The 12,824-nt window shown below is 36.8% G+C and overlaps 1 protein-coding gene across 1 annotated transcript; it reads left to right on the forward strand.

Annotated features, from left to right (window-relative positions):
- The first annotated feature begins 4,909 nt into the window (after window positions 1-4,909).
- On the forward strand, window positions 4,910-7,253 carry LOC114738052 (scarecrow-like protein 15). The gene has a single exon (XM_028926066.1). It carries the CDS (start codon window positions 5,115-5,117, stop codon window positions 6,768-6,770), a length of 1,656 nt encoding a protein of 551 aa, XP_028781899.1. The 5' UTR covers window positions 4,910-5,114; the 3' UTR covers window positions 6,771-7,253.
- Window positions 7,254-12,824: the final 5,571 nt, after the last annotated feature.

Raw genomic sequence — 12,824 nt, forward strand, 5'->3', positions numbered from 1 at the left:
ATTTAAATTTGAAATCAAATTGTTAATCTCTTTCTTATTCACTACTACTTCTTGTTCTAAATATAAAATCTAATTCGTAATATAATTTGTACTATAAACTAAGATCTTATATTCAGAATTTAAAAAGACATTTATATATACAGAGAGAGACATATAGACGCATAAACAAATTACAAAAATTGGGAAGGACGGTGACAATAGGATGCCCAAAAATATGAAAGAGGAGAAATGGGGCCACTTGTGAAGAAACAGGCGCTAGGGCTGCTTTTAACTTTGCGAGTGAATGCGGACTCACCTTTTTTTTGAATTATGAAACATGGAATCTCTCTTCTCTCTTTCTTTTGTGTTCTTCAAGCTTCCCACTCCCTACCCGCGTCTCTTTCGTGTTCTTCTTTTCTTTTCTCCCTTCTCTCTTCCATATCCCATCCTTAATCCTTAAGTATCTCCCAAACCCTTCCCTCTATCCCTCCCCATCTCTTATTCATCTTCATATTCACACACACACACACACACACACACACACACACATATATATATATTCTCCTCCGTTTTACTATATCATAGAATAATGCATGACGCAATTTGAATACCATAAGACATTACACTTAACGTTGACAAGAGGGACGACAAGTCCACATAATTACCGATCTCTTCTTTTTATCATGCTGACTAAAAAGAAAGAAAATATCTCTCACGTATGCTTGGGATTTTCAGCATTGGATCCTTTGCGCCCATTGACAGATCCAGGCGTTGTTTACCCATGAACCCCGGAAAAGACGACGGCATAAATAGATATGAGACAATCAATCAGTGCTGTGTTTTGGAAGAATGGGCAAACTAGTTCTTCACAGCAATGTTTTAAAAGCCGGACCGGAAGTCGAACCGGAAATATCAACGGGTCATGGTTCAATCGGTCGGACCGGTCGAACCGTTTGGTCGGACCGGTGATACAATAATTAATTTAAAACAATATTATATACATATAATTAATATATATGAAAAAATTAAATTATTAAATAATTTAGAAATGTATTTAAATGATCCAAAAGTATAATAAAATCATTGAAAATGACTAAAACCTTATATATATTTAAATTTATGTATGTTTAAAATATTTAATAATATTAAAAATTATTAATTTATTCAAATCAAAAATTATTTTAAAATATAGAGCAGACATCAAACAAAAAGACTAGTGATTCACGATTTTAATATCACAATATGTGAAATTTTCAATAAGATAATACTATATAGTTATAAATAGTCTAAAAAATGTTAGGATATTGGAGGGGGTCAATTTTTTTTTATTTTTTAGTATTTTTTTCGTCAGGCTAAAAAAACCGTCCGGTTTTCTGAAAACCGTTTCGGTTCCCGGTCTAACTCCGGTTTCCGGCTTAATGGCGGCTCAACTCCGGTCCAATCCGGTTCAACTACATAAACGGTTTTTCGGTCCAAACCGAGCCGTTAACGGGTCCGGCTGACGGTTCACCGGTCCGACCGTCCGTCCGGTCCGTTTTTTAAATCATTGCTTCACAGTGTAATAAACTAAAGTTCAAATTCTCATTGAAAAATGTGTATATATTTGGTGCCAAAAAATAAAAATTAATCATTAAAAGCCGATGATTGTGGAGCACATCTATAAATGAGATATAGGAAATTGATTTTAAAAAAAAGTGTGCTACATGCATGCAAGAGTCAAAAAAATATACAAACTTTTGTTTGTACTATTGGTCGCTGATTGATATGATATTCTTGCATAGTATAAATTACACTATAAAATAAGTCTTATATTTAGGATCAGAGGAGTATTATGCTTCCCAGACATAGCAAATGGACATAAAGACGCTTTTTAATTTCAGGAGGCCTAACTTTCTGCTAAGCTTCTCCCTCATCAACAAAGCATGGGCTGCATCTTCCATTATTTCATATATGGCGAAAGCATATGCATACGGGAGTTTCTATTTAAAAATTTAATTGTTTAAAAGGATTAAATTGAGCGAGTGCATCCATAATTTGTGAGTGCAACTTTTTTTCCCATTGTGTGTAATATATCCTCAGTGATATGTAATAATTATCAATACAGAAGTTACTCGCATGCAGCGAAAGATATGTTATACACAGCAGAAGAAAAATTGTACTCATAGATCATGGTTGATGTACTCAAATTTAAATTTTTTTAACCAATTAAATTTTTGAACAGGATTTCATATACAATTTTTATTTTGATTTTATTTTATGTATCAAACAGTTATGGTGTCTAAATTTGTAATTTTGTTAAAAAAATGAAAAAGAAATAATGAGGAGGTCGTGTGAGTGTGAGGTACGTAATTGAAAAATGAGGCACGTAACTTGGAGACGGACGAACGGACTACACATCAAATTGGATGCCCTGTCGCCTGTCACAGATCATTGGCCCTTCCCAACTCCGAACATATTCCATTCCTCTCCCCTCACCGCAGCTCTTGGAGCGTGCTCCACACTCCCTTTTTGTCCATTTAACCCGCCCATACATGATGCATATCCGACAAAACACAAAAAAAAAGAGGGCCCCTCCTGTGGGGTCCACCGAAAAGTCGGCCCTGACTAATCACGTCAGGGTTCCACGTCAAGCGTTAGGCCCCGCTTAAATTAATTAATTAGAGGAATATTGATTAAAGGAGGAGTCCACTGTGTTAAAAGGGTGATTCTGCGGCTTGAATCGCAGAAAATTATGTTAATTTTTGTTTCCGAGTGTGAACGATCCATATGTCTGATTCCTGAGAAATGACAAATACGATCTTCATTCAATTAAGTCACTCATGTGTTAGTCAATTAACAAATATTGAGTGAAGATCATGGGAGGGAGCTTCTTTCACAAAGTGAGCAACACGAGCATCCTCCACTTTATTTGTTAGATTAAAAAAAACAGATTTTTTTTTTTGTGTAACTCAAAGTATTCTTAAACCACGTTGAAAGAAGACAAGACTGTTTACTATCTTAGTCAACAGTCTGTTGGTTTTAAGAGAGAGATTTTATGACAAAGCCTACAATACAAACGATAAAAAGACACGTGAGTGCATATTATAAATTAAACAAAACTTAAAGGTAGGTGATTACTAATATATATCTAGTAATACATTATGATCCTTGCCAGCCGAAAGAAAGAGCTGAGAAGAGACAGTTTATTCATCAGATGAAATAATAAAATTTATATATAAATAAGAGCTCTTGCACGTATATTTCTATAAACCAATGACTCTTATTATTACTTCCGGTCCTAATTATAAAATCTCGTTCGTAGTCTACAAACGAGATCTTATAATTAAGACCAGAGGTAGTATTGTTTAAGATGTCGTTTATATAAAACCTTAATTAATATTTAATTAAACTGCATTCTATGTTGTATGAATTTGAAAGGATCCCCTCAGAGGCGGAAATGACATTGAGTTCTAAACTAAAAGAATTGTTGAAATAAATGTCAAACAGAGAAGGGAAAACAAAAGCCAGCTAACGTGAAAAACAGGACTGGGTGTATGTTTCCACATAAAAGAATAAAGCTAACGAAACTTTCTTCATACGAATCGATATGATTCAATGGAACATGCAGTGGCAAACCTAACGTAATATATATATCATCTGCAATTACACAGATACTGAATCCCACCAATTTTTACTGCTCATAAAGACCATCGACCACTTTATTAAAAATATAGGGGAGGAAGTCAAAAAAGCCAAGATTCGTGAACAAATATTGGAGTTCCTTTTGTGTGTGTGTGTTTTTTTTTTTTAACGTGGTTCGATCGATCCTTTTCACATTAGCTAGATGTGGATCCTTGGGGGTTGAGGGAGAGAGGTAAAGAAAGGAAAAGGAAGGAGAAGGCATGCCAACATACAAAGTAGTTCATCATAATGGACCTTTCCCAAAGCTTTTGTTTTTGGGGAGGGCATAAAGAAAAAGATGGGACTGGGAGGGTGCTGGCTAGCTAGCTAGTGCGCTTGTCTTGGGCTTCATTTTAGAACCTTTTCTGGGTCCACTCTTCACTATTGCAACTTTAACGCTCATTATTTCACTCTTTTGTCTTTTCACAATTCAAACACTCCTTTGACGTTTTAACTTTCCCATTAATTCTGCCTGATTGAACTTTCTCACTCTGCAATGTTTACTTAAAAACAAAGAGTGAATATCTAAAAGTAGTTCACTTATTTTTACCAACTTTACAAACAAAAAAAGCTTTGAACGTAACTCTAGAAGATATGAATTCTTTTAATGTGAAATTAACTCTATTTGGTTTTAATTTGAGTATGGAGCCTGGAATTTGCTTCCCGATCCAATGAATATTTTGCCAAAGGGTTATATATATATATATATATATATATATATCCATGAAGCCCTTCTAAAAATTCTTCGGTTTCTAAAAGAGATGAATACTAAAGAAAACTTTTTATGGTGTGCACAGTGTTCAGCGTCCTAGATATTATTAGTTTTTTCAAATAAAGCTAGGTAATTAGAATTTGAAATATGAATATTTGGTACGTACGATCGAATTAAGCTGATGCTACAGTTTTATCAAAGGCCTCATTTGATAATTATAACTGAGCAACTGGAACTATGCTTAATTCGGACTTTAATCATTTCGCAAAAAAGGTTTGCTTTGAAGAGATGGGAAAAATTAAAGGGCCAAAAACAAAAAAGCAAGCGAAAAGACGAAAGGTTGAGGGTTAAAGCTATTAGAGGCTTCAACTTGAAGGTTCATGGAGATAGAAAGGGTTGTGGCTCACGCACACAAGTTGATTATTATGCATATATATATATATATATATATATATGGCCATGCATTGACCCTATTAATTGATCCCACACATGGCATCCCCCACAGATATGTAACCCCACAACTCCCCTTTACATGCACTAACTCAGATAAAGCTAAGAGATGACCCCCCCCCAAAAAAAAAAAAAAAAACCCACTAAACCACCACCACCACATCATCATCATCACGACGCACAAAAGCAGCCTCGCTGCTCCCCTCACTTTCACTGCCAAAACCACTCAAAGAACATCTCTATTTAGAAGCATATAGGTATATCATCTTTTCTTAGCCTCTCCTTCAGTCCTTCCTTCCTTATTCGCTTAGCGATGAGAGTTCCCGTTTCTTCATCCCCACAGGCATCCCTTAAACCCTCTCTCTCTAACAACAATAACAACACAAACACCACCACCACCACCTCTACCTCCACTAACACAAACCTAAATATTTCTCTCCAGAGCCCTTCCCTTATTAACCCTTCTTTGTGCTACGAACCCACATCGGTTCTCGACCTCTGCCGGAGCCCTAGCCCTCCACGGGATCACTCTGCCGTTATTGAGTCCGTGTCCAAGCCGCCGGAGGACTCTGCCGAGGTGGACGAGCATGCGTTTCACAGTCTGGATTGGGATTCCATTATGAAGGACTTGGATTTACATGACACTTCTTTGAAGAGTATTCCTCAGCCAAATCCATGTGAGCCTCAGGTCCCCATTCTTCCTGAGTTCCCTCCTTCACATGACCCCGCACTGTTCGATCACGCTTCTGCGGATTTCAACCTCTCTGATATTTACTCCAATCAAAATCTGGGATACAGTGTCAACGGTTTGGATCATTTGGTTTACGAGTTCAACCCTAACAGCAATTGGAGTAGCAACGGTTTTGATTTGATTGACTTGCTTATCCGTGCAGCGGATTGCTTTGATTCGAACCAGCTGCATCTCGCCCAGGCTATACTGGACAGGCTTAATCAGAGGCTACGATCTCCCGTCGGAAAGCCTCTCCAGAGAGCTGCGTTTTATTTCAAAGAAGCCCTCCAATCTCTTCTCTCCGGGTCGAACCATACTCCTCGCGTTTCTTCACTGTTGGAAATCGTGCAGAGCATCAAAACCTTCAAGGCGTTTTCTGGTATCTCTCCAATACCCATGTTCTCCATCTTCACCACCAACCAAGCACTCCTCGAAGCTCTTCATGGATCTTCCTTTGTGCACGTCATCGATTTCGACATCGGCCTCGGAATTCAGTACGCTTCGCTGATGAAGGAGATCGCGGAGAAGGCTGAATCGTGTAAAATCAACTTGCCACTACTCCGAATCACAGCCTTGGTGCCGGAAGAATACGCCGCCGAGTGCAAGTTGATACGAGAGAACCTGAACCAGTTCGCTCTTGAGCTCAGGATCCGAGTCCAAGTCGAGTTTGTGCCTCTGCGCACCTTCGAGACGATGTCGTTCAAGGCTGTCAAGTTCATGGACGGAGAGAAGTCGGCTGTTCTATTATCTCCTTCCATATTCCGCCGTCTCGGTTCGACCAACAACATGGCTGCGTTTTTGTCCGACGTTCGAAGGATTTCCCCGAGTGTGGTGGTATTTGTAGATGGTGAAGGGTGGACGGAGGCGTCCGCAACGACGTCGTTCCGTCGGGGGGTGGTGAACAGCTTGGAGTTCTACTCAATGATGCTGGAGTCGTTGGATGCGTCAACCGCAGTGGGGGGAGGAGGCGACTGGGTTAAAAGAATCGAGTTGCTTCTGCTGCGTCCGCAGATCATGGCGGCGGTGGAAGGAGCCGGAAGGATGGTGTCGCCATGGAGGGAGGTGTTTTACGGGGCCGGAATGAGGCCGGTGCAGTTGAGCCAGTTTGCTGATTTCCAAGCCGAGTGCTTGCTGGCCAAAGTTCAGATTCGAGGGTTCCAGGTGGCGAAACGACATGCCGAGCTGGTTCTCTGCTGGCACGAGCGGGCCATGGTTGCCACGTCAGCATGGCGATGTTAGGACAACGTAACTCTGAGAACAACACAAGGTTATAATTAATGGCAGTAGCCTGATCAAGTATCAGTTAATAATTAGTTTATGGAAAATCAAAGGTGGGGGGTGAATAATGTTTAGGTGGTTATTAAAACGAGCCTTGAAAAGTACATAAACATATATAACTTGTATTTAGTCATCAGCCATTTTCTGTTCCTTTCTCTCTCTCTCTCTCTCTCTCTCTGTTTTTTTTTTTTTGCCTCTCCTTGGGATGGTAGAAAACGGGTGGAGTCTTTGGTTAGGGATGAGCTAAAACAAAAATCCGTTGTTGCATGGCATATATGACTCGCTAGTTCTTGGTGCGTTACCTAGTCTAATGAAGCGTACGCGATCAACTTTGGTTGCTGGTTTACCAATTGAGATTGCTTGTATGTGTTTTAGAAATGTTCCAATGAAACTGAGTAGAAAAGCAAAGCTTATGAATAAAAGCATATTCAGTACGTAAGGAAATAAAAGCGTTATCTTCGTCTTCCATTCTTTTCAAGGGACATGATCACACATGAAAGATCCGTATGGCTAAAAGATATTCTGTGAGTACATGCAGATGGTGGGTGGGGTAAACACGAGCATATCTGATCAGGATCCCCAGTGCATTATTTCTTATATAATTACGGGTGGTGCATGTATAGAGGAGTTCAAGCGAGGACCCTTCAGCTATACGATTGTTTAGTTTTTGTTGTTATGTTTTTTTCTAGCTATATATGAAATAATTTGCCTCACAAAGTTTAAAAGCATTTAGATTCCATCGTTTGCAAGAGCCTAATTTAATTAGGACTATACAAAAATCTGGTGGTCTAATATAGTTCAGTTCAACCTGAGCAAACCTAATCCAGTCCAGTTTAGAGAAAATTGACTCGAAGCAAGACTGGACTAGATTGGACAGGACTAGTCTGATTGGGTTGGACTGGACTAGGAACTAACCTCTAAGACCAGTTGGTCAAGTCCAGTCTAGCTCAATTTTTTAATTTTTAATTATTATTTATATTGTTTTAATTCTTCTATTTAAGTTTTTTTTGTCTGTTCAAATAATCAAGATTTATTTATTAACTTCTTAAATAATGAGTATGTGTATGTATTTTATTCAATATAATATCTATGTTGATCATGATTAATAAATGAAACATGAAATTATTAAGAAATTAAAAGGGAATGATCAAATTTGATCAAGTTTGGATCAAAACCTGTGAAAAATTTTATATAATAGATTGAAATCTTGCCTCCTTTAAAGAAAAAAATTTAAAAAAAATTTAAATTGAGGTCCTAGACTGCCTAGACTAGTCTAGAAAGTCTGGTGGACCAGATCCGATCCAATCCGATCTCAGATTGATACTGGATTGGGCTAGACATCGGGCTGTCTTTTTCAACCTAAGGTCTTTATTAGATCAGATTTCAACTTGATAGCAAACACGGTCCACTCTGATTCATACACACCCCTACCTATAATTACTAATTATTAACGAACAAGTGTGATTAAACCGCTGCAATTAACCCCATGCTGTAACCACCTTAAGGTCATCGATCTTAGGACTTTGACTCGTTTTCCTGTCCTGCTTTAGTGCACTAGTGTAGAATTACAGCCAAACGCGGACAGAAGTGCATCTGGCGACTTTTTTTTTTTGGGTCAAAAGACCATAGCAGCCACCTATTAATGCTATGTTTAGAATTGTACATTATTAGTAAGAATATTTTAAGAAATATGCAACCTAACTATTTTTTTAATATTCAAAAATTAGTTATTGAGTTCTTATATTAAGAACTCAAAGTAGTAAGCTCATTTCCAACAATAACAATTAGGAGACCGATTAAGAATATATATATATATAAATATATATATAAAAGTTAAAGGTGAATTTTATTAAATGGTCTGAGTTATTTTGATATGAAGAAGATGTTGGCGGCAGCACCAAAATTCTCCAAAATCCAGCAGATCTTCCACCTCCTCTATAATGCTAGGCAAAACCTGTTGACAGCAATGCCTGCAAAGAAACGGTAAATCCGAGTCGTGTCTTACAAACACTGTCCTTAAGAGCTATTCCGTAACTACCGGCAAAGTAAGAAGTGGTACTTCCCGGGATTAAACGGATTCTTCCTATAAGAACAGGGTGAGTAGAATAGCGAAAGATAAAAGAACTCAGCAAGGCAGAATACTAGAGGAGGGAAGAAAGTTGCCCGAAAGCTCAAAGCTCAGTCGTTGTGAACTTTATCTCATGCCCCATTTATAGGCCGCGGATCACAAGGGAGCATTGGGTACTTAAACACAATTAAGTTTCGGTTTCAATATCATTAACTCACTTAATGAGGATTTAGTATTATTAAAGACGTCAATTACAAATATTGAAGAGGTATAATGGTGATTAAGGAGGTGAATTAATTAGACAGATATTTTTCATAAAAAGTGCCCAGTACTGCGTTTGACTCATGCACAGGGGGTGAGGAGAAATTGTCGGATTTATCCCTGGTGGCCCATTGTGCGTACGAGCCCACTCCTCCTCTTGGCACATTTAGCAGCCCAAGACCACTTATTACTTGGACCCTCACAATCCCAAGCGATGTGGAACTCTTCCTTTGACACACCCACACATAATATTTACAACAATCCCCCACATGTGTCAAAGGAAGTAACTTTAGCTGAGTTACACACACGGATATAACCATTGTATCTAGTAGTCCTCTGGACTATGAACTAGACCTAGACTAATAACACTTAGTACATAGAGATGTCAGTGGTCTTATGGACTATGAACTCACATCTCTTGGACGTATACTAGAGGCATTATTAGTCAAATTATACCCCTACATTTCTGCTGTTAACAGCATTTTTGCGCGTTAAGACGGCCATGCGCGTGCCTGGTACATAACGAATGCTTTAATGATTTCACCACGATCTCATAGGAGCGACCCTGCTCCACATTCGTAGAGATGATTTCATTAAATGTACCTGCAATGAGCACATCATCCCATAGGATTATGAAATCATTAAAAGCTTTCGCTCAGCCTCACCAAAATGCATTCTAACACTTTCTCATGCCACAGGAAGGGACCGGTATTTTATTTTAGTGCTAGCAGATGACTTGTTCTTACCCATTGAACCTTCTTCATGGGATCACCAATCACAAAGGTTGCGTTGCCATCATTGTTAATTTCAAATTGGTTTTAGTCCCATTCCCCTAGACTAATTTGTTCCTTCCCGGGGTTTTGTTAATGGATCCACTAGGTCCGCTTTCGACCTCACAAAATCGATTGAGATAACTCTGTAATTTTTAAGCTGGCTTATTCACATAGTATCTCAAACGATATGTACTTGCATTATTGTTTTTTTACAATGGTTATTGCCTTTTAGCAATCACAACTCATCAACACTAAGTGTCGGTTCTGCGTCAATATATTTGCTGAGGAGTTTTCAACAACTTAGCCTTTAATCACCACTATAGGTGAATAATCACTAGTGGATTTTCTCAAATAACTTGAAATTCAGTTAACATCCGTGTATCTCAATACAGCGAGAATCCACCATGCATGATACCAACATTTATGGTACCCCTTGAATATTTCATTTCTCTCATAAGACTCCATATTTGAACATGTATTCATTCTTACAATAAAATTTACATGACAAAAATTAACTTAATGTAACAAATTCTCAAAAATTTGTGTATACACAAATTGAGTTGCACAACTACATCAAACAAAATGTTGGCATCATAAAGAATATTCACATATTGGTTTTTTAAAACCAAGTTTTAAAAACATTTCTCTCAAAATCTTATTCTTTTATGATTTCAACACTTAGAACCATATTTGTTTCAGTCATACTTTCATACCAAATTTTGAAGCAACACAACATTACAAATATTTTATATTCACATTCAATGTTCACAATAGTTGTGCATACTCATGTATGTTTATATCCAGATAAATTATTTATCCAAAAATAATAATGTTATGAAAATTAAAGCGCATTTATCTCCATACTAAATAAATGACTAAATTTTCATACCCATATAATGCTTGTTCTAAGCAACACAAAAAAATTTGATAATTCAGCAAATTTGCTCTCAATAGCAAATAACAAAACCTCCACTTATTATTATTATTATTATTTATTTTTAATCACAACACACATATTGAGATTTGCAAAATGAGACTAACATAATTTGAAATAAATTAAAGCATATTTTTTTCACCAATATTATTTTTGTAAGATACCCCACATTTTAGGCACTCCCACACTTTCAAATATTCATTTTTATAGAAAATTATTTACATACCTCATCAATAATAATTCTAATTAAATTAGGATTTCACACCAATATCTCCTCCCATTCTAATTATAAATTCGAATTAAAAATATCACTCTAATTTCACAAGGCGTCACAACAGATTAAATTTAAAGTTTGTTCCCAATGCTAGGCTATTAAAATAATCACCACATAAAAATACAGATACATAGGATATAAAATGTTTCATTCATATAATCAAATATTTCCGTCAAAATTGTCATCACGTAATGTATTTTAAATTCCACTAACGAGTTTAATTATCCACACAACGGTAATATATTAAAATCCACAGAAGACCACTCACATGGCATTTATATACAAGGGTTATGAAACTCATAACATCAATGTTGCAGTGTATTTTTATATATGAAGCCAATGGCACAATAAAAATGATTATTTAAGGAGAGAAAATCTTGATGGAATTATAGGAGGTTAGCAACTATTCAAACCAATTTAATATATCCATCAGCCGAAAACAATAAAACCTCAACAAATGGAAGGGATTAAATTCACCGGAATACTCATTAACTAAACCCAATAAAACCCCTAACATTAAGAGTGTATATATATATGTGGAGGTTATAAAACTTAATATAATTAAATAATCTCTTTTAATATAACAATTAACTTCCAAAATTTCTAACAAGATGACCATATATGAAATCACACCATGAACGCAAACGTTCCCATTAATGAATATTTAAGCATAACAATAATAAAACCCAATAAAGGAAGTAACAGAAGCAATTACATTAAAAGGATAAATGAAACATAATATAGATTCAAAACCCATAAATCCAATCACATCACACTCATGCAAGCGATTCATACACGTTAACTTTGTTTTCTGTTTCCACATTAATTCCACCCTCAAAATTTATAAACTGGAAACTTATTATGTGATTACTTCGAGATTCATTCGTCATGAATGTCTTTGTAACCGGAAATTATTCACTTTATTGTGAACATATAATTCACAAAACAGTGAACTCCATCAATTAATACATGCTAAATACAAGTACCATTTAGAGTTGCGAAACATCAGGTCCTACATTGAATTTTGTATACAAGCCTCAAATAATAGTTTCACACAGCACAATGAATTCTCATCAATTCATATAAAATCTCCTTTCCCATTTGGAAGAGGAAAAATTCATTAAAACATAAACAAGCTCTTTGTCTATAATCACTAACTAGGATCAGAAAAGAAACACACAATAGCACATAGACGTTAAGCTAGGTACTAAATTATTAAGATTTTCCACAATGGTCCATAGAACACAAGAAATAACATCATAGTCATAAAAGTTGTTCCTGCTTAAAGAGGAGCGGTACCTGATCAGTGCGATGTGAAGCAAGACTTCTTTTTAGGTTATGATCAATCCCATCTAGTTTTCTCCAAGCACCTTCACCATTATCACAACGTTTATACCAAGACTTTCTATCTAGACTACAATGTCTACGAGGTCTTAAGTGAGTCCTATCAAAGAGGCAAAATTGGCACTTGGTATTCATAACCACCATGACCCAATTGAGCGTATAACATATGCCTCGTCACCCAGCTTTACTCACAAATATCAATATATGATCAGACCCACTGCCTCAACACATGCTTTCATCGGGTTCACAAATCACCACACAAGACGACTGTGCCCGGGTACTAATGTGAGTTAGAACTCAAACCACAGACCATCCCTGGCCTCTACAATTACCAGAGGTTCATCCCTTGTCATCTCAATTC

The sequence above is a fragment of the Neltuma alba genome, unplaced genomic scaffold, assembly GCF_004799145.2.
Source record: "Neltuma alba isolate B1F8T4 unplaced genomic scaffold, ASM479914v2 tig00002806_pilon, whole genome shotgun sequence".
NCBI classification, from domain to species: Eukaryota; Viridiplantae; Streptophyta; class Magnoliopsida; order Fabales; family Fabaceae; genus Neltuma; species Neltuma alba.